The sequence below is a fragment of the Scyliorhinus torazame genome, chromosome 8 (assembly GCF_047496885.1).
Source record: "Scyliorhinus torazame isolate Kashiwa2021f chromosome 8, sScyTor2.1, whole genome shotgun sequence".
In the NCBI taxonomy this organism is placed as follows: domain Eukaryota; kingdom Metazoa; phylum Chordata; class Chondrichthyes; order Carcharhiniformes; family Scyliorhinidae; genus Scyliorhinus; species Scyliorhinus torazame.
In genome coordinates, this window is record NC_092714.1 from 82137608 (window position 1) to 82160833 (window position 23226).

Consider the following 23226-nt stretch of genomic DNA (forward strand, 5'->3'; position numbering starts at 1 on the left):
GTGATGCGCCACATGACGGAAGGGTGGCTCAAGGGGCAGTGCCCACAATTTTACAACGTCCGGGACGACTTGGCCGTCATTGATGGTGTCCTCTTGAAGTTGGACCGGATCGTGATCCCACACAGCATGCACCGGCTTGTCCTCCAACAACTGCATGAAGGCCATCTCGGAGTTGAAAAGTGCAGACGGAGGGCCCGAGAGGCTGTGTACTGGCTGGGCATCAGCGACGACATCGCCAACATGGTGCTCAACTGCCCCACCTGCCAGAGGTTTCAGCCAGCGCAACCCCCTGAGACCCTTCAGCCCCGTGAGTTGGTCACGTCCCCCTGGGCGAAGGTGGGCATGGACCTCTTTCATGCGCTCGGCAGGGACTACATTATTCTGATTGACTACTTCTCAAGTTATCCGGAAGTCATACGCCTGCACGACACGACGTCATCAGCTGTCATCCGGGCATGCAAAGAAACCTTTGCTCGCCATGGAATTTCGCTCATCGTCATGTCTGACAACGGGCCTTGCTTTGCGAGTCAAGAATGGTCTTCCTTTGCCACTTCATACAACTTCACACACATGACGTCCAGTCCCTTGCATCCTCAGTCGAATGGCAAGGCGGAAAAGGGCATCCACATTGTGAAGCGGCTCCTCTGCAACGCTGCTGATGCCGGATCTGACTTCTGTTTAGCCCTGCTGGCCTATCGCTCGGCCCCACTGTTCACGGGCCTCTCGCCAGCCCAGCTGTTGATGGGTCGCACCCTCAGGACCACTGTGCCATCCATTCATGTTCCTGACCTTGACCATGCTCCAGTATTGCAAAGGATGCAACAACAGCGTGCTCAGCAGAAGGTGGCACATGACACTCGGGCGACTGATCTTCCTGCCCTGGCGCCTGGAGACAATGTCTGCATACACCTACTGGAGGGTGGCTGGTCGGCAACCGCCGAGGTTCTCCACCACGTGGCTCCCCACTCATTCCTGGTTCGTATGCCTGATGGCTCCATTCGCCGCCGTAATCGGCGGGCCCTTCGTCTGGTTCCGCGCTCGCTACGAGATCATGCACCGGTGCCACGCCCTCCTGTTGTCCCTGGTGTCGACTTTGTTGAGCTTCCTGACACTCTGCCTCTTCCTCTATCGCCCGTGGCCAGGCCCATTCCTCAGCCGATGGATCCTGACCCACCCTTGAGGCGGTCAACCCAAATTCGTCACCCACCTAAGAGACTTGACTTATGAGCCTGTTAGCACATTGGACTCACTGAATTGTTTTATATTACTGTTAACACGTTTCTTATCTTTTCGTTCATTGTTCCAGAAGCTTTCTCTCGTCGTTTGTTGATTGCATTTGTTCCTTTATTGGTACAACGTCGTTGTTCTGTTGCACCTGACACTTTCCTCTGTATATAGTTTAGCCTCATGTACATGTTGTAAATATTGCACACACATACTCAGATGCACTCAGTACACATTTCTATTTATTATCATGTAGGCACACATCCTTTGTGAAAGGGGGGATGTCATGATACCCACATTAACATATCATGGTGCAATCACACACACACTGATGGACAGGCAGTTGGACCAACCAACACACACATAACATCGCAGGCAATCACCAGTGAGAGCACACGCACTATAAAACAGGGAACACCACAGTTCCGCTCATTCTACCAGGAGATAGCTCAGAGCACAGAACTCACAGCGCGCCACTCAGACATAGACCATGTGCTGAGTGCCTCACTAAGATAGTGATAGGGCTGGGTCCACAGGTTAGCTGGTGAAGCACGTACCCAAGCCAGTAGTTACTTGTTACAGTTGTTTGGACGATAAAACTGAGTTGTACCATCTACAACCGTGTTGGATCATTTGTGCATCAGAACACACAACACGACAGGGGGGTCTGTTAGGGAGTTTGGAGGGGGCAGCCTGAAGAGGGTGGGCACTCAGGGACCCCATAGCGGGGTGACCTCACTTGGGGGGGGGGGTAATGCCAATGAGTGTGGGGGGGTGACAATGCTTGTGGGTGGGAGGTATGGGGGACCCTCAAGCTGACTTAAGAGATCTGGGCGGCCCAATCTCCGAGGAGCCGGTCTGGCCAGTGAGTTCAACTCCCCAGTGATGAAAATAATTCAAAGTGTGGGCTAAACTGGTGAAAAGTTCCCCAGGGCCCCAAAAAGTGGCTAGGTGCAGTTAGATGGTGGTAGGTAACTCACCGGCAGAGCCTATGGGAAACACCCAGCAAAACCCGCCACAAATGACACTGAGAAACTTTTCAGTGCGATCACACTCGAAAATGGTACAACAGAATGGAGGAAAGGAGAGAGATTTTTTCACTAAGCTTAGAGGACTAGGGTGTCATTAGATGGAGCGGAAGTAAAAAGATCTCATACATGTTACAAAACACATTTTAGCAAGTGACTATAAAGAGTTGGAACACTGGAGATTTGTGCTGATTGTTTGGGGGTCGATAACATGGCTGGTGTCCGTTACATTGATATGCAATGGATATTGGTCACTCATGTTGTCAGGCATGAAGAATTGAAGCTTATCATGCACCTGATATAGCAAACACAACCCGATACCTCCCTCAGACTAGGAAAGAATATTGAAAACTTGCACACAAAACGCATTAAGAATTAAGCAGCTACAATTCATTATAAATTAGGAGTCTCTTCACAGTTTGACTGCAATTTTTGACTGGTGTTCCAGATGTGAAGTGCTTGTTTAGAAGAGGGAGGTCCTGAGGGAATAAAAATACTCCTGGCTGGCACATCCTCGGGCTACCCTCACTTGCTGCTGTCTTTTTAAAAAATCCTCCAATAATCAACTCAAGCCAGGAGAACTTGGTCCCCAGTGGCTGACTAATGGCAAATATATCATCATGGTATTGTACAAGAAGCGAGTGGCTTTTCCCTGGCTACTGATATGTGCTATTCCCAATTGAGCCCCTTGGCCATCCAGCACATCATGCATTATATGCTTACAGCACTGCTAGAATACTGAAATAAGATGATCTCGTGTTATTGGGTAATATCAGCACTGTTGGATGCAGGCATGTCTCAGGAATACTGGTCCTAGCTCAATCTAGCCAGGTTCACAATTTCTATTGGTGCAAACCATATGCATGCCTCACTGGAAGGTCACATAGCAACTGTTGCAAATGCTACCCAGGCAGTGGTTTCAGTGAACTGAGTTTTGCTCACTCACAATAAGACTTTATGTTATTATAATTCACTTACTCAATACTCATCCTTGTGACGGAATCCAGAGTTGTGAGGCCTGCAGCCATGAAGTTGTTCTTGTACTGTTCCATTTTGATTGAGTCCAGCCAATCATTTACTGAGACAAAAAAAGAGAATTCTGGGAGTTCACCAGGCGATTCTGGTAATCTGCAGAAAAAGGAAACATTATTTGATTCATTATATACAAAATCAAAACATACTCCTTCTGTTACACATGGAGATGCCTACATTATTTGGATCTGAATCAAAAGGTTATATCAGATGAGAATTCAATTCAGTTTGACCATCGACAAAGCACATTTGAACACCTTTCATTATGTGTCTTTTTTATAGTCACAGTTAATCAGCTGAACACAAAAGGTTTGGCCAGATTAGTCTCCTTTGCTCAGACCAGCAACCTGTCAATTATCAAGACCTGAATATTTGTTGAGAAATATTTGGACTGAATACTGAGGAAAACAATAAATACAGCCTAAAACCATTTTAAAAAAAAGTTATGACAGGGAATAGGGCTCACTCATGCAATTAGATAATTAGTCCATAGCATGAAAAAAAATCCATTAGTTTATTTCCCCTGCAGAAAGCAGGCATAAAGAATAAAATGAACCAATTGTGTCAGCCTTGACTCTGTTGATAGTGTACTCGCCTTAGAGTTAGAAGGTTCTGGGCTCAAACCCCACTCCAGGACTTGAGCACGAAAATTCATGTTGACACTCCAAAGTAGTATAGAAGGAGTGCCTCACTGTCCTTCTGATGAAGTGTTAAACTGAGGCCCCATCTGCCTGCTTGGGTAGATGAAATGGTCCCGTGGCACTATCTTACAGATGTGCAGGACAGTTATCCCTCGCGTCCTGGTCAATATTTATCCTTCAATCAACATCACAAAGACAGATTTACATTGATAATGCCAGAAATGTGAGTTTGTAACTGTGAACTGTCTAGGTTTTCTTTCCCTTGAAAAGAAAAGGTTGCGGAATGAACCAATATTAGGTCTTTAAAATTGCAGACAGTTTTGATAGAGTAGACACAGGGGTGGTGGGGAACTGTGGGGAGGAGGAGTGCAGATTCTTATCATAGAGGGGGAACCAGGGGCGAAATTCTCCCCCAACGGCGCGATGTCCGCCGACTGGCACCAAAAACGGCGCCAATCAGACGGGCATTGCGCTGGCCCAAAGGTGAGGAATGCTCCGCATCTTTGGGGGCCGAGCCCCAACATTGAGGGGCTAGGCCGGCGCCGGAGGGATTTCCGCCCCGCCAGCTGGCGGAAATGGCGTTTGTTGCCCCGCCAACTGGTGGAAATGGCGTTTGGTGCCCCGCCAGCTGGCGCGGAAATGTGGCGCATGCGCGGGAGCGTCAGCGGCCGCCGACAGTTTCCCGCCCATGCGCAGTGGGGAGAGTATCTTCTGCCTCTGCCATGGTGGAGGCCGTGGCGGAGGCGGAAGGGAAAGAGTGCCCCCACGGCACAGGCCCGCCCGCGGATCGGTGGGCCCTGATCGCGGGCCAGGCCACCGTGGGGGCACCCCTGGGGTCAGATCGCCCCGCGCCCCCCCAGGACCGCGGAGCCCGCCCACGCCGCCTGGTCCCGCCGGTAAATACCAGCTTTGATTTACACCGGCGGGACAGGCAATTTCTGGGCGGGACTTCGGCCCATCCGGGCCGGAGAATTGAGCGGGGGGGTCCCGCCAACCGGCGCGGCCCGATTCCCGCCCCCGCCCAATCTATGGTACGGGAGACTTCGTCGGGGGCGGGGCGCGATTCACGGCGGCCAACGGCCATTCTCCGACCCGGCGGGGGGTCGGAGAATGACGCCCCAGAAGTCTGGAATTTTCCCAGCATCACAATCCTACCTCCATCCCAGCAGTGGGGGAGGGGGGCTGATGCTGAAAATCCAGGTTAAATGGCCCACCTCCATTAGCAGAGACATCAGCCCAGTTGTGCAGGTCAACGTAAAGTAAACCTCACCCTCACCCCCTTTTCACCTCCCTCACTCTCTTCATCTCCCTTACCCCCTTTTGCCCTCTCACCAATTCTGTTCTTCCCGCACTTCACTCTGACCCCCCCAACTCACCTTAGAAAATCACCCAGTTTCCACTTGATAAACAAACTCATGAATCCTCTAATAACATCTCAAAATCTTTGATAACCTCATAAATCTCTAAAATTAAGCAAACAACTCTTAAATAGGCACTTAAAAAACATTACCCTCTGAGCAGTTCATAAATCTGTCAAAACAAACAGACTCTGTCTCCCAGGAGAGCTGTGCCAACAATTCCTGCAGTGCAGAATCCATTAGTATTTTAAAAGGCAGTAAATTCATCAAAGTGAGATTCCATAGCACAGCACTGTGTGAGCAGACTCTGCAGTGCAGAATACATTAGTGATTTGGCAGACAGCCAATAGCTCAGACATCTGCCAAAGCTTTCACACAACCAACCAGATGGCTAAACTGTTCTTTAAAGAAAGAATGAAAGCTGTGGGAAAAGGTTCAAAAATTAGCTATTAATTTCACACTGGGTGACAAGTTTCCATCTTGGACAATGTTGTATAGCAGTCAATCCAGTGGATGATCCATTCTAATGTATCTGAAGACCTTTCCACTTTTACAACACTGTTCTTTCACTTGACAGCATCCCCTTGTCAGAACTAACAACCTGCAAACCACATTGTTTCATGGTCACTTACCTTTTCCAATCATTGCACTTTCAATTCTCACTTTAGTAAATATAATTAAATTCAGGCTACAGTATTTCATAATGAACTATAAAGGAGAAAATGCCATTTCTGCCTTTTAGGCTCTCTTGCCTGCAATCCATGTTCACTCTTAAATGTCCTCAGGGGTGGGCAATAAATGCTGTTCCAGCCAACGACGCCCACATCCCATGAACAAAGTAAAAAAAACTCATCAGGTGTGAATTCGAAAGGTTTCCAAAATGAGGCTATCTCTTTGAAAATTGCATACGTTTGACGTGCCCACTTCCAAAGTTTTGCTGGCAACTTCTAAGTAGTAACATAGATAACATAGTACGTTTGGAGTTTCTGCCCCACCCCTTTCCCATCTTTGAAACTAGCTTGAGACAGAAGTGGCGCAGGACCTCTGAATGAACACTCTGGCTGCCATTTACTTCTCCTGCCTGACTGTGCACAGTCCCAGAATCTGGCCCGAGAGGCAGAATTTTCACCCATAGGCAGGTGATAATGGAGATTTGAATGGAGGCGAGTGGACATGTTTATTTGCCGTAATTGCCCTTTCGATGAGTGTAATTGAGGTAAGTGAAAGGCTAATTCTAAATGGCTGATTGGTATTTTCTGTCCAACCTGCATGTCCCCGTTTGGGTTAGGATCAATTGCCGGGAGTTGGTCTCCCAGCAGCACACTGCAGGGGAGTGAGACATATTCAAGTGCTTCAGACAGGCTTTCAGGTTCTCCCTGCCTGTCTAGCCCCAGCTGCAGCCATGAACCACACTGTGGAGGAGCTTCCCCTTCACAATGGTGGATTGGCAGCTGGAGCCATTTTTAATTCAGAACTTTTGAGAAATATTTAGAGGGCGCCCCTAGGGGGCGGTGCCTCTCTTTACTTAGCTTCAGCTCCTTCCATGCTGGAGGGCCTCCTACTAGCACTCCCACTTTGAGAGACTGTCTGCCATCCTTAATTGGACAGAGAGCACATCCTCTAGCCACCAATTGGCTAGTCTGGGGAAAATGACTGCCGGGTGTTTGCTTTGCAGATAGAGCAGGGCCTTGACCTCTATTTGATCCCAAGGTCCCGGTTTTGACCAAAAATATAAATTCCTGCCACTTTTGAGAAAAAGCAAAACCAAAGGTGATCAATATATGATAATTACAAAGAAATTAAATTGTAGAATTCATAAAAAACATCTTTACCCAAGGAGTGTTGAGAATGTGGAAATAAATAGTGTAAGTGCATTTGAGGAAAGAATATATAAGCAAATGAGGGAGAAGGGAATAAAAGATTTTGCTGATGGAATGAGCTAAGAAAGGATTTGGGGGAGGTTTAAGTGTAGCATAATTGCTGGAATAGACTGGTTGGATTAATGTCTGTAACTGGCCAGACTGATGGAAATAGTTTGATGTGACACATTCAGTAAATGCAGCCAGTGTGTGCTTGCTCATGAATTTTGTTTCACCTGAATCACTCCATTGGCTGCAAAGCATTTTGGGATGACGCGAGGTCATGTGCAGCACCATAATCAATGGAAGACCTTTCATTTTCCTTTCCCTTCTATCATCCTTGAATACCTCCAGTTCTCTAAGTGAAGTCCTGCTGCTAATATTTTAAAAATTCTACCTGCTCTAATATATTCTTCTCAGTCCCTTCCATAGACACCCTGTCCTCCTCCAGAATCTTCCCGTAAATTGCTGACAGCAATCCCTTCTCCATTCCGCCTGCCATCAATATCTCTTCCAACAACGAGGGGGTCAGGGCTATTGAAACCTCCCTCCTTGCAAAGTCTCAGAGCTGCAGGTACCTAAACCCTTCCCCTTGCCCCAGTCCATATTTCTCCCCCAACTCTACCAACCTTGCAAAACGTCATGCCAGGAACAGGTCCTTTAATACCCTGATCCTCCTCTCATCCCACCTCCGAAACCTCCCATTCAGCCTGCCCGGCTCAAACTGTAATTCCTCCGGATTGGCATCTCCCCTGACCCAGCTCCCAACTTAAAGTGCTGCCTCAGCTACCTCCAAATCTTCAGTGTTGCCACCACCACCGGACTCCAAGAGGACTTGCCCGGGGTCATTGGGAGCAGTGCCAGCGCCCTCAAACCTGACCCCCCATACAGACCTTCCTCCATCCTAACCAACTGGGGCACCCCTCCCCCATCCCCACCTCCCCCCCCCCCCCCCATGACCCAACTCCTCACTTTTCCGCATTCGTCGCCCAGTAATAGTATAATAAATTTGAGAGGCCTAGGCCCCCTGCCTGCCACCCTCTCTGTAAGACCACCTTCCTGAACATGGCTACCTTCCCCCCCAAAATATAAACGAGGTGACCAACTCGTCCACTTCCTTGAAGAATGCCTTAGGCAAAAAGACCGGCAGACACTGGAATAAAAACAAAAATTGCGGCAGCACATCCATTTTAATCGCCTGCACCCGACCCGCCAGTGACAGAGAGAGGTTGTCCCACCTTGGAAGTCCATTTTCACTAGTAAAAGTGTACCTACGGAGCCTCCTCAATCCCACACCACCTGCACCCCCAAGTACTTGACGTGGGTTGCTGCCCTGCGAAATGGCAGCCCCACCACTCCCGCCTCCACTCCCAGCCAGGACACCAAAAAATATTCACTCTTCTCCAAGTGCAATTTATATTCTGTAAAAGACCCAAATCTTCGGGGAAGACCCATTATATTCCCCACCAAAGTACACGGCTCTGAGATATATAGCAATAGTACGGCAAATGCGTAGAAAAATACCCCATGTTCCATCCCCTCCCGTACTATTCCCTTCCACAGTTTCAAACTCCTTAAAGCGATGGCCAAAGGCTCTATTGATAATTCAAATAGCAGAGGGGACATAGGACACCCCTGTTACCCTGGTGCAGAGCAAAGTACCCCAAGCTCATATTATTTGTGTGGACACTCACTACCGGTTCCTTATATAGTAGCCGCATCCATTCCGTAAATCTCGGCACAATCCCGAACCTCTCTAGGACCGCCATCAAGTATCCCCACTCTACCCGATCAAACGCCTTTCCACATCTAGCGCCACCACCACCTACGCCCCCTTTCCCTCGGCCGCCGTCATAATTACATTTAGTAACCTCCTGATATTCGAAAATAGCTGCCTTCCTTTCAAAAACTCTGTCTGGTTCTCCCCTATCACCTTCGGGAGGCACCCCTCCAGCCAGAATCTTCGCCAAGGCGTCTACATTCAGCAGCTATATAGGCATATACGACCACTCTGTCAGGTCTTTGTCTTTCTTTAACAGCAAGGAGATAAAAGCCTACCTCAATGTTTGTGGTAACACCCCCTTTGCTTCCTCGAACATCCCCACCATCAGCGACGCCAATTTGTCTTTATATTTCTTGTCATACACCATTGGGAACCCATCTGGCACTGCCACCTTTCGATTGCATCCTTCCAATTGCCCGCTTTACCTCCCGTTCCCCCACGACCTCTCCAGAGTGGTCCTATCTTCCTCCTCCAGCCTCGAATACTCCAATCTGTCCAGGAACTCACCCATCCCTTGATCCTTCCCCGGTGGTTCCGAACTATCCAGCTCTTTATAGAACTCCTCAAACACCTTATTAATCTGGTCTAGAACTATCACCAATTTCCCCGTCCTATCCTGCATCTGGACTCTTTCCCTTGCCGTTGTCTCCCTCCCCAAGTTAGTCTTCTCCTCAAGTTAGTCTTCTCCCCATATTCATAAATCGCTCCCCTCGTCTGACCTCAGTCGGTGTACCACCTTCCCCGTAGACAACCAGTCAAAACTAGCCTGGAGCTCCCTCCTTCTGTCCCAAAGTACTGGAGCTGCATCTCACGTACACCTGACTACTTCCAACATCTCCTCTATCAGCCTTTGATGCTCTTCCCTCTCCTCTTTTTCCACCTTAGCCTTAAATCATATTACCACCACCCTCACTACTGCCTTCAGGGCCTCCCATACCACCGACTGTGATACTTCCCCTGTACAGTTAAAGCCCACATACGTCCCTGATATTTTCACAAAACCTTCAATCCCCCAGCAACCCCGCATTCATTCTCCACCTGGTCTCTGCGCTACCCCCTTCTCCAGGACAATGTCCACCCAGAGTGCGCATGATCTGAGATCGCTATCACCGAATACTCTGATCCCTTAATCCCAGCCAGCAAGGCCGTCCCTACTACAAAAAAGTCTACCCTCGAATAAACCTTGTGAATTAAGGAGAAAAATTAATACTCCCGCTCCCGTGGGTGCACTAATCTCCACGGGTCCACCGCTCCCATTTACCTCTTAAGCCCAGACTGCGGCGCCCCCCCCCCCCCCCCCAGACTGGGCAAGCGAGCGTGGAAGCGACCTGTCCATCCTTGGTTCTTGTACCAAATTCCAATTTCCTCCCACTGTTAGCTCATGCAAAGCCAAGTCCGGAATGACCACAAGCACCTTCCTCACAATTCCTGCATCATACCAGGTAGGACCATACACATTTGCCAACGGCACCAACCTCCCCTCCAACGCCCATGTTACTGTCACATATCTTGCCCCCTGGTTCACCACCACCATCTCCATCTGAAACCTCACCATCTTACCCACCAGTCATTCTGCCTTCACAAATGCCTCTGCCCCTTCTACCATCTCGAAGTAAAAGTCTTTCGAGTTGTAGGTCACCCTCAACTAAGCTGGGCACACTACGCCGAACCGCACGCTGCTGTTGTGCAATACCGCCTTCACTCGGCCGGAGCCTGCTCTCCTCCTCGTCAACTCCACGGTTAAGTCCTGGTATATGCGTATACCAGCTCCAGCCAACTGCACCTCCCGCTTCTGCTTCACCCAACTCAAGACCTTCTCCTTCACATGGTACCTGTGAAAACAAATTATTACCGCTCTTGGCAGCTAATTTGCCTTTGGTTTAGGCTTCAACCACCAGTGTGCCCGATCCAGTTCGAATCGGAAGTGATCTTCCCCTCCTGCCGCAGCTCCGCCAACATCTTGGCAAAGTACTCAGTCGATCTCGGGCCCTCCACCCCTTTGGGCAGGCCCATGATTCTCAGATTCGGACAGGTAGATCTGTCTCCAGGTCTTCCACCTTCACTCTCAGACTTTTGCAGGCCTCCACCTTCCTCAGCAGCTCCTCACCCATCGAGGTGAGCTGGTCGCTGTGTTGCGACAAGGCCTCCTCCACCCTCTTCAGCTTTTCACCCTGCTCCTACAACTCAGCTGATATTTGTGACACTGCCGCCTTCATCGGGGCAATCGCCTCCTCCACCAGCACCTTCATTGCCGTCATCATTTCCTCATCACCTCCATGTGTTTGGTAAAAGGCTTTTCAAATTTCACGGCCTTGGTCATCTTTTCTGCCGTGAATGGCGTGGCCCCACCCAGCGACCCTGCCTCCGCCATCTTTCCAGTTGCCGAGCTGACCCTTTTGCTCAATGGTGAATCTTCACTCGCCCCCTTCTTCATGGAGGTTTTCTTCTGATTTTTAGACATCCTCCTCCTTCCTTATGTATTCCTGCGCCTGTTAATTGAAAAATTGCCCTGGGACCGGCCATTAAGTTCCACAAAATCAAGCCTCAAGCAGGAGCTACCCAACGTATGACTTCCTCCTACATGCCACCACTGAACACCTACAACTTAGATTTTAGATTTCTAATTTTTAATAGTTGCAACTTAAATTTTGGCTATCTAATATTTAATAGCATTTTCCACACAACTTTGTATAATGCTGGTTAATAGCTAATGGCAGATTATCAGCTAAATTACTCCATAATCAGATTGGTACACCAGAATTTTTTTTTAAAATATTGCACCTTCTAAAAGCACTGACATTTACTGAGGTCTAGATCATGAGAACTCGACATTGGTCTGACATTCTATGGACGTGATCTACAGCCTGTTCATGCTGGCAGGTTATTCCGGCCCTTGTCGATGCATGGGTTTCCCGGCGACAACGGGTGCAGTCACCAGGAAATCCCGTTGACAACGGCGGGGTTGCTAAATCCCATTGGCGGGCCGCCACCGCTGACAAAAAGCACGCGGTGGGTTGGTCAGTAAATCCTGCCCATATAAGACCATAAGACCATAAGACATAGGAGCGGAGATAAGGCCATTCCGCCCATCGAGTCCACTCCACCATTCAATCATAGCTGATTTCAACTCCATTTACCCGCTCTCTCTCCATAGCCCTTAATTTCTCGAGAAATCAAGAATTTATTAACTTCTGTCTTAAAGACACTCAACGTCCCGGCCTCCACCGCCCTGTGTGGCAATGAATTCCACAGACCCACCACTCTCTGGCTGAAGAAATTTCTCCTCATCTCTGTTCTAAAGTGACTCCCTTTTATTCTAAGGCTGTGCCCCCGGGTCCTAGTCTCCCCTGCTAATGGAAACAACTTCCCTACGTCCACCCTATCTAAGCCATTCATTATCTTGTAAGTTTCTATTAGATCTCCCCTCAACCTCCTAAACTCCAATGAATATAATCCCAGGATCCTCAGACGTTCATCGTATGTTAGGCCTACCATTCCTGGGATCATCCGTGTGAATCTCCGCTGGACCCGCTCCAGTGCCAGTATGTCCTTCCTGAGGTGTGGGGCCCAAAATTGCTCACAGTATTCTAAATGGGGCCTAACTAATGCTTTATAAAGCTTCAGAAGTACATCCCTGCTTTTATATTCCAAGCCTCTTGAGATAAATGACAACATTGCATTGCTTTCTTAATTACGGACTCAACCTGCAAGTTTACCTTTAGAGAATCCTGGACTAGGACTCCCAAGTCCCTTTGCACTTCAGCATTATGAATTTTGTCACCGTTTAGAAAATAGTCCATGCCTCTATTCTTTTTTCCAAAGTGCAAGACCTCGCACTTGCCCACGTTGAATTTCATCAGCCATTTCTTGGACTACTCTCCTAAACTGTCCAACTCTTTCTGCAGCCTCCCCACCTCCTCCATACTACCTGCCCCTCCACCTATCTTTGTATCTTCGGCAAACTTAGCCAGAATTCCCCCAGTCCCGTCATCTAGATCGTTAATATATAAAGAGAACAGCTGTGGCCCCAACACTGAACCCTGCGGGACACCACTCGTCACCGGTTGCCATTCCGAAAAAGAACCTTGTATCCCAACTCTCTGCCTTTTGCCTGACAGCCAATCGTCAATCCATGTTACTACCTTGCCTCGAATACCATGGGCCCTTATTTTACTCAGCAGTCTCCCCGTGAGGCACCTTATCAAAGGCCTTTTGGAAGTCAAGATAGATAACATCCATTGGCTCTCCTTGGTCTAACCTATTTGTTATCCCTTCAAAGAACTCTAACAGGTTTGTCAGGCACGACCTCCCCTTACTAAATCCATGCTGACTTGTCCTAATCCGACCCTGCACTTCCAAGAATTTAGAAATCTCATCCTTAACAATGGATTCTAGAATCTTGCCAACAACCGAGGTTAGGCTAATTGGCCTAGAATTTTCCCTCTTTTTCCTTGTTCCCTTCTTGAACAGGGGGGTTACAACAGCGATTTTCCAATCCTCTGGGACTTTCCCTGACTCCAGTGACTTTTGAAAGATCATAACTAACGCCTCCACTATTTCTTCAGCTATCTCCTTTAGAACTCTAGGATGTAGCCCATCTGGGCCCGGAGATTTATCAATTTTTAGACCTCTTAGTTTCTCTAGCACTTTCTCCTTTGTGATGGCTACCATATTCAACTCTGCCCCCTGACTCTTCTGAATTGTTGGGATATTACTCATGTCTTCTACTGTGAAGACTGATGCAAAGTACTTATTTAGTTCCTCAGCTATTTCCTTGTCTTCCATCACTAGATTACCAGCGTCATTTTGGAGCGGCCCAATGTCTACTTTTGCCTCCCGTTTGTTTTTAATGTATTTAAAGAAACTTTTACTATCATTCCTAATGTTACTGGCTAGCCTACCTTCATATTTGATCCTCTCTTTCCATATTTCTCTCTTTGTTATCCTCTGTTTTTGTAGCCTTCCCAATCTTCTGACTTCCCACTACTCTTTGCCACATTATAGGCTTTCTCTTTTGCTTTGATGCATTCCCTAACTTCCTTTGTCAGCCATGGCTGCCTATTCCCCCCTCTGCTAACCTTTCTTTTCTTTGGGATGAACCTCTGTACTGTGTCCTCAATTACTCCCAGAAACTCCTGCCATTGCTGTTCTGCTGTCTTTCCCACGAGGCTCTGCTCCCAGTCGATTTTCGTCATTCGTGCTGTCATGGGTGAAATCTATGGGCGGGATTCTCTGGCCGCGTCCGCCTGGCGAATGGTGAATCCCCCCAAGGTCAGTGGAGTTCCCCATTGTACGCGGCTTGCCTGTGGCATTCTTGCGGCGGGCGTGGTGGGAGAATCCAGCCCTATGCGTTCCTTTTTATTGCCTGTGATTAATTTCTTTGTATGTAAGGGGCACGTATTTTCTTAACATCAGAGTGATTTTCCCAATTAAATAGTTTCAGCACCAAGCTTTTTGGTGAGTTTTAAAATAAAGGAGGTTATTTATTGTCACATACTTACCTCGGATGTTTAAAAAATATGGGGTGGGATTCTCAGCAATTGGCGCGATGTCCGCCAACCGGCGCCAAAAATGGCGCAAATCAGTCCGGCATCGCGCCACCCCAAAGGTGCGGAATTCTCCGCATCTTGAGGGGCCGAGCCCTCATCTTGAGGGGCTAGGCCCGCGCCGGACTGATTTCTGCCCTGCCAGCTGGCGGGAAAGACCTTTGGTGCTCCGCCAGCTGCCGCGGAAATGACTTTGCCATGCGGCACATGCGTGGGAGCGTCAGCGGCCGCTCACGGAATCCCCGCACATGCACAGTGGAGGGGGTCTCTTCCGCCTCTGCCATAGTGGAGACCATGGTGAAGGCGGAAGGAAAAGAGTGCCCCCACGGCACAGGCCCGCCCACGGATTGGTGGGCCCTGATCGTGGGCCAGGCCACCACGGGGGCACCCCCCGGGGCCAGATCGCCCCGCGCCCCCCACAGGACCCCGGAGCCCGCCCGCACCGCTTTGTCCCGCCGGTAAGAGAGGTGGTTTGATTCTCGCCGGCGGGACAGGCATTCCAGCAGCGGGACTTTGGCCCATCTGGAGAATCGCTTGGGGGGGGGGGGGGGGGCCGTCAACCGGCACGGCACGATTCCCACCCCCGCCGAATATCCGGTGCCGGAGAATTCGGCAACCGGCGGGGACGGGATTCACACCAGCACCCGGCGATTCTCTGACCCGGCGGGGGGGTCGGAGAATCCCGCCCATGATGTCCCACTCACATATCCTACACACTACTATAAAAACAAAGATTAAATACAGATGGAGATAAAATATTATGGGTACAATGTATCGTCATCTCAGTCTATTTCATTGCAGGCCTATGGTTTCTTAGATGATTTGATGATTTAGTTGAAGTGAAGGCCTTGTAAATCAGAATATTTTTAGTAATCTGCAATGCTTCTTGTAGTTAAATTTCTAGGACATTTGTTTCAGATGAACCTAAAGTTGGAAGAGGTTGGAGGGAAGTCTCCTCCTGCTTTCATTGTATTGTTGTTTATTGTGTTTTCTGCTTGGATGATTTGCAATTGGCTTGATGGCTTGATTGGCTATCTCGAGAGTGCAGAAGGAGGCGACTCAGCTCATCAAGTCTGCACCGACCATTGGGAAGAGCACCCTACCTAGGCCCATGCCTCGACTCTATCCTCCTAATCCAGTAACCCTACCTAATCTGTTGAACACTAAGGGCCAATTTAGCATGGCCGATCCACCTAACCAGAAGGAAACCGGAACACCCGGAGGAAACCCATGCAGACATGGGGAGAAAGTGCAAACTCCACACAGACAGTCACCCGAGGCCAGAATTTAAATCACGTCCCTGGTGCCATGAGGCAACAGTGCCAACCAGCCATGCGACATCTATCAGCCTCACTGAGAAGACCCCAGCCGGGCGCCGTTCAGTACTCATCCCCACAAACTGGGACAAAGTGAAATGGTACCGAGGAGGAGGGGGTCTCCCAGGCTATCAGATGCCCCGTGTGGTTGACCTCCAGGCAGTGTGGCACCCTGGCACTGCTGATACTGCCACCCAGGCACCTTGGCACTGCCAGCCTGGTGCCTTGACAGTGACATCCTGGTGCCAGCCTGGCACTGCCATGGTGCCAAGATGGCACTCCCAGGCTGGCATTTTGCCCATGCCAGGACTGGGCCTGGGGGTGCTCTGCCCATGTGAGGTTGGGTACGGGTGGGCTCGATGGCCCCCTTATACGTGAGTTGGGGTGTTGGGGGGTCGAGAGATCGGAGCTCGATTTAAAATGCAAGAAATGACTATGAGTGCGGCCTTAGGGGGTTGTTCCCGCTGGGACATTGAAAACAAACAGAGTGCTTTTAGATAGCGCTGGGAATGACCATGCTAATCCCACCCCGAATGAACTCTTTTTTTAGCTAAATCGTGCCCCTAGTCTATGTAACTCTGCAAATAATGTAGCCCCTTTTCACCCTGTTATTTTGTTATCATTCTGTTGAATCTGTGCTGCAGCATCCACAAGGCCTCTATATCCTTTCTGATCTGTGATGCCCAAAACTGAGTGCAGTACAGGTATAACCAGAGCTCGACACAGCAGAAACATAACTTCCACCTCCTTGAATTCCAATCCTCTTGAGATAATGTCTGACATTGCATTAACTTTTAAAATTATTCTTTTCCACCTGTTCACTAGCTTCCCTACTTATCCATAATTTCTAGCTTCTCATAACTGGGAATGAACTGATCCATTTAACCACAGGGAGAAACTTACTACTTTGGAATCAAGGTTATAAATATACACTGAGAGCACAATTTTAAGTAAATATAAAGATATTTGGCCACTTTAATTCTCCTAAACTTATAAATCATTTTCTGTCTCCCATTCTCTCTTCTTTCTGTATTCGATTTTTAGTTTTTCTGACTTCTTATTTCCAGGAAAGCAAATGTAGGGAACTACTTATTCGATGATGATGCAACGTGGTTACCCGGTTTACGGCTGCGAATATCAGACAGAACTTTGGAGTGGTACACTCAGCCTTGAGGCTTTCACCACAAACAATTTGCGGAGGCTCTGCCTGCATGGAATAAACACATTAAAATCAGCAGGGTGGCTCAAAATCATGAGGTGTTGGAATATCTGGCACCCAATCGGGTCAAATCTCAAAGCTTTCCTTTGAACAAGCTTAGGCTGAAACTGTTAAGAATGAGCTTCATTAGCACTTATCTCGTTACCGCATACTGTTCTGTTGTTGCTGGGCACTCCATCTGAGGGATGAATGATGACAGCTAGCCCACCATCCAACACTTACACAACAGCATTGACAGGCAGTGAAGAGGAGTCACTGCTGTTTCCAATTGAAGAGCTCTGTATGCCAACAAATCTTCCAGAAAGGGGACTGAGCAAAGGAAAATTGAAACAACATTCTGTCTTAAACTTTGTGATAAAAATCTTAAGTGTACAGATTTAATTTGTTTTGTGCATAACTTCCATCGCCCTGAGTTGGAATGCGCATTTGAAACAAATGAGGCTATGCCCACCAGCATTGATAAATCTACAAATTATGACATACAGGTAGAAGAATTGCCCACACTAATTCATCTGACTCAAATGAAACAACTTTTATTAGTTTTATATAAACAAAGTGACTCAATGTTATTTCTGTCTGTATTTATTTAATATTTGGGGTTGGTTAAACTTTGCAGCTCTATTTTTTTGTGCTTGAGTTCTTTACGGAATGGACAAAATTACATTTTAGAAATTGAACCAGATTGATACAATATGGGCAAAAAACAAACTGAGCTGAAACACAAGGCTGGATTCTCCATTTGGGAGGCCAAGTGTTCCCACCGGAACTGAATAGCGAACAATTTGCGTTCTCGTTGGGGCGCTGTGTGTTCCAAGATTCAGGACATCCAAATAACCAGCACTCTGCCAGCGTGATTTGGAAGCGATTCCCATCCCCACAGCCGACATAACCACTGGGGTTCGTATTTGTGCTGAAGAGCCTAACATGCCGGAGCTGCTTATAAGTGCTCCACTCACCACACACTCATTCTAGACATGAAGATGGCTCAGGGAAGACCCCTGATTTCAGGAGTCCGAGGTGGACCCACTGCTCAATGCCAATGAGGAGAGAAGGGACACTTTCTCTTCCTCAGGTTGGACCGCAGGCTCAAGCCCGCCCTCCAAAACAGAGCCTGGGGGAAGCGGCAGAGGCAGTCAGTGCTACCAGCCTCACCAAGAGAAGACTGGTGAGGCCTCTGCTCTGAGAGGGGCTGTGTGCTAGGGAGGGTTCCATAGGCCATGATGCAGGTGTCCTTTGGTTCTTCTAATCCCCTGCTTCCTCTGACTGTGCTACTGAAGAGTGCAATGAGGAGTGCCAACACCTGGTGGGCCAGTGATTGAGCATGGCTATGCCCACCCCACTGATGATACTGTTGGGGTATGGGGGTTCCCTGGGTGGGTTCCCACATCACCAGAGGCTCTATGACCATTTGCCGGACACAATGAGCACTCAACAGTGTGAACAGCCAGGAGCCGTAAAGTAGCACCCGAGGGATGCGTTTAAGTTACATACTGCAGCAATGGCGGTCTGAGCCAGGCCACCTTGATCCCGAAGATAACACCCCGAATGCTCGGACCTGGTACCAAGTTGTTCCCCGCGATTTGCCCTGGCCCAGGCAGCCAGCCCCCAGTTAGCATGACACGTTTTGAAAGTTTTTTTACCCTCTCGCTCTCCCTCATCAGTCATGGCACCCAGGCCCTTTTGTAATATTTGCACCAATTCGTGCCCAATTGACTCCCGCCTGAGAGGGGTGGAGCATCACGGAGGGGTGAAGCATACTTGTGCGCAACCCGCTAATGAGATTTCAATCCATGTAAATGACGGTTTTGCATGGGCCCGCCGACACGGGGCACAAACTACACTGACACCGCCAGCGGGGACCAGAGCACAGCATCGGATTAGGTGCCGAGTGCAAATCACGATTTTTCCATTGCGCACTATTCTCCGCCCTATTGAAATTCTAGCTGCCAGGGTCGGAAGGCAGAGAATTCAGCCCACAACTTCATTAATAAATATAACATGGGACATCAGGAACTGGAGGAAAACATTCAGTGCCTCAAAGCTGTTCTGCCATCTATGAGAGGATGGCTGACAACGTGACCTAACTCCACATTGCTTAATAAACATGGCAAACAAAGCCTATCAATCTCAGATTTTTAAAATTGCAATTGAGGCTAGGTCATTTGTTCATTTATGTAGAGAATTCCAAACTTCTACCACCCTTTTCAAGAAGAAGTGTTTCCTAATTTCACTCCTGCAAGGTCTGGCTCTAATCTTTGATAATGACATCCATCACTCCACCCCGACATGAACGATCAAGCAGAATGATCTTGTCAAACCTTACTCAGTGACGGGATGAGGCCCTTAAATCTCGCAAGATTGTGAGATCTAACAAGATCTTGTGAGACGTCGCAATCTGGATTTTACCCTCGCTGGGTGAGGTCCAGATTAACATATTTAAATGAGCCATTAGGTTCATTTAAATATGTCTGCACCCGATTCTACCAAAGCCCGGGAACTAATACCTACGCCTGGCAGACTTCGCCATGGCACTGGTCCACACAAACATTGTGGCCCTCAGATTGTCAGGTTCTGGGCAGGGTGGAACTCTGGCACTCTGACTGGCACCCAGGCCCCTTGGCACTGCCAGGCTGGCCTCTTGGCAGTGCCAGGGTGCTTGGTTGGCACTGCCAGGCTGGCAGTGACAAGGTTCCCAGGTGCCAGGTTGCCTGTGCCAGGGTTCAGGCCCGGAGGTGCCCTGCCCTTATGAGGTGGGCTCGAGACCCTCAAAGAGATAAGTTGGGGAAGTTGGGGGTGGCTGGAGGCCACAGTTGGGTGTCCGGGGGGAGAGAGTCGAGAGATCATGGCAGCATTTAAAAATTGCAACCCAATCTCTTCTTGCACTGACGAGCTTAGCTCACCAGTGCGAGAAATTAGGTAAGTGCAGCCTTGGCGGGCGTTCCTTGCCAAGGCCAGAATAACAAGAGTCCTGTTTGATAGCGGGGATGTTCTCGGTGCTGTTGGCGCCGAGAAAGACCCCTCTATATGCATCCAAAATGGGATTCTGTTTTTTGCGTGTTAAATCACGCCCAGTATCTCTCCATGTACCCTATCTGTTACACTTAATAGCTTGAAAGCTTTGGTCAAATTGACCCTTAACCTTCTTAATTCCAGGGCTCCTGAGGAAAATGGATTACGATGGGGTGTAATTTAAACCACATTTAGTAGAAAACAGAATATTTCTTAGCAATGATAGAGAAGTCAAGCTGTTACTTTATTAGCAAAGTTACCTCTATAGAGCTCTGAAAGCCAAATAAATCCCAAGATATTTCACAGTAACACATAAGGAAATAAGATCATACAACAGCAGAGCAGAGATACAGAGGGTGTCCAAAAGCTTTTTTAAGGAGATGAGTATAGTGCAGGTTTCTGAAGCAAGGGGAATACTGGTAGACTGATTTTGGAAGAAATTCCAGGCAGTAGGACCAAGTTGGCTGAGAACTCTGCCCCCAATCTTGTGATAAATATATAAGAGGCAGGAGTCAGAGCAGTGGTAGGCTGGGGACGATGCAGGACAAGAGGAGGTGACAAAGGTAGTGGAACCGATTTAAAGATAAGAGTATGAACTTGTAACTGAGGTGCGAAGGGAAAAGTTGTGACAGGGCAGGGGATTTAGTGTGAATCAGGATAGATGTTGGATAAGTTGCGGTTTCTGGACAATGCAGCATGGGTGATCTGCAGGAGTAAAAGCTGGAAGTGCTGTATCAGACTTCGGCTAGAGTGGAGCAAGCAGTAGTGTGCAGCTGTAGACCTTACTGAAAGAGAGAATGTGGGGTCTGCTGATGCCGAACAGGAGTTAAGGATGACATTTATCTGGATCACCCTGCTACAGTGGCTGGAAAGTGGGGCAGAATCAGTGGGAAGGATCTGGTAGGGGACAAAAATAATAGGTTAGGCCTTCTCCATCTTGAGCGAGATATAGTTATGACTTATTCAGAAAGAAAGCTAGTTCCAATTCGAGAAACTCGCTGTATTTGTATTCAGTGCATTTTGGTGTCATTTTGTTTTCTTCTTGGTGGCACCACATTACAAGGGCACGTATTTCAGGCTCAAACACACACTGGCCTAGAACCCGTTGGCATTTGCTCTGTGTGTCCTACAAGTGTAATTATTTTACCACCGTAAATTGCTGGAAATGTGAACTGATAAAGTGCAGCACAGGCTGAAAGGCACTTCGGTTATCTATGGGATCAATAGTTTATCCCATTAGCCAATTACATTTAAGGGTACATAAAGAAACAGGGGGAACAATAGAGTCAAGTTAGACATAGTTTCAACTTTACCAGGGCCAACTTAAAATCTGCGGGCAGAGCAACTGATTGCTGTTAAGAAAGTCGAAACAGAGGACTTGCATGGGACCGAATGGAGTAGCAAATAAAAAAACAATACAGTACTTAATTTCCATCAATGCTTTAAAATGCTTTATGAAACTTTAATAACAAAAGCATTGTAACTCTTAAATTCCAATACACATCCACGACACTGAGTGTTTCTACATGGAACTTTGCTTTCCCCTGCCACCCCCCCCCCCCCCCCCCCCCACCTCATCCGCAGAGTTCTACCTGACCAGAATGTTAGCGAAGCAGTGACCTGTAAACACATAGTGACGATGCCAGGTTGTGGCAGCTTTTTATACGTCAGATCAAAAACAAAGCTTTCAGAAGAAGAAAGTATCACAGTGGAAATCCCAAATTCTTTCCCAGCGGCCGAGTAATCAATATTACTCATTTCTATCATCCCAGGTGGATGAGATTTGGAACACCATCTGAGTGAGTTGTTTCCTGAGGCAGGATCATGGTTGATGAAGCACGGAAAGCTTTGCCACAAGAAACAATTGAGGCAGTCACGATTGTACCTTTTAAGAGAAAATGGGATAACTATTTGATTCAGAGTAAATAACAGAGCAATGGGAGGACAGAGAAGCAGTGAGATCAGTCAAGCAAAGAGCCAGCGCAGATACAATGAACCAGATGATCTCCTTTCAGTGTTGAAAAACGCTACAGTTAAATTAAAAGATAGAATAGAGATCTTTTATAACATGACACGAGACATACCTGAAGTCAGTCACAATGAATACCCAGAATATAATGGACCAATATGTGATATTAGCAGCAAATCTATATACTCAAGAATAAAGAAGGCCTTTAAGATTTGTCTACCAAAACCAAAGAGTATAGCACTTCAGTTGAGAATGTAAATTCTGCACCAAGGACCCGGCTTCAATCCCGGCCCCGGGTCACTGTCCATGTGGAGTTTGCACATTCTCCCTGTGTCTGTGTGGGTCTCATCCCCACAACCCAACAATGTGCAGGGTAGGTGGATTGGTCACGAAAAATTGCCCCTTAATTGGAAAAAATAATGAACTTGGTACTTTAAATTTAAAAAAAAAGAATGCAGATTCAAAATAACTCTTCTTTGTTGAAAATGTCTCCCGTATGGATAAATGAAATGAAATGAATGAAATGAAATATATCTGATGATAAATACCAGTACAGCCAAGTCTTGCCATATAATGTCAACTAAGTACTTAGAGATAATTATATTTATTGCTGTTGAGGAAAATGTTCATGTTCTTATATTTTATAGTTGCAAAAATATTTTCAGGCAAATTTATAATTTATGATGTAACATGTGGAAATATGAAAATAATTTGTAATTCGACACTTATCGTGTCAACATTTTCACTTGTAAAATCTAAATAGTGCGATCACCCATGACATATTGAGACTTGTAAAAGAAAATGTATCTTCAGCTGTACCCACCCATGCACCTCTTCCACTAGGGTCTGAAGGCTGCTGGGATTGCGAATCACCTTGTCCAAGAAGCTAACAATTTCTGTGAACTTTGGTCTGTGGTTTCGTTCCTTTTGCCAGCAATGGAGCATGAGCTGATGGAGAGTGCCGGGGCAGCCCATTGGAGAAGGGAGTCGATAACCTTCCTCTATCGATAAAATGACCTAAACATCAGGGGGTGGAAGAAGCAGACTGTTACTTCAGAATTGCAATTCTGTTGAATTTCCAGTTAATATTAACGAACTATGGGAGAAAAACATAAGTCAGTTTGTTTTCAAAGTCATATATGTTCAATGGTTTCAGATTGGTTATCAACGTTAGGTGGGGAAATATAGGATCATGTGATCTTTAGAACTGATTCTCATGTTGCACCCGAAGGGATTGGGGTA

The 23226-nt window shown here is 47.6% G+C and overlaps 1 protein-coding gene across 2 annotated transcripts in view; it reads right to left on the reverse strand.

Moving 5' to 3' along the window:
- epha6 (eph receptor A6) overlaps nucleotides 1-23226 on the reverse strand; it is a 1197965-nt gene that overhangs the window by 22342 nt on the left and 1152397 nt on the right. For both annotated transcript variants that reach the window (XM_072513912.1, XM_072513911.1), the window contains 2 exons: nucleotides 22808-23001; nucleotides 3231-3380 (listed from right to left, as the gene is read on the reverse strand). In XM_072513912.1, the coding sequence (XP_072370013.1) occupies nucleotides 3231-3380; nucleotides 22808-23001 (344 nt within the window). The remainder of the gene's footprint in view (nucleotides 1-3230; nucleotides 3381-22807; nucleotides 23002-23226) is intronic.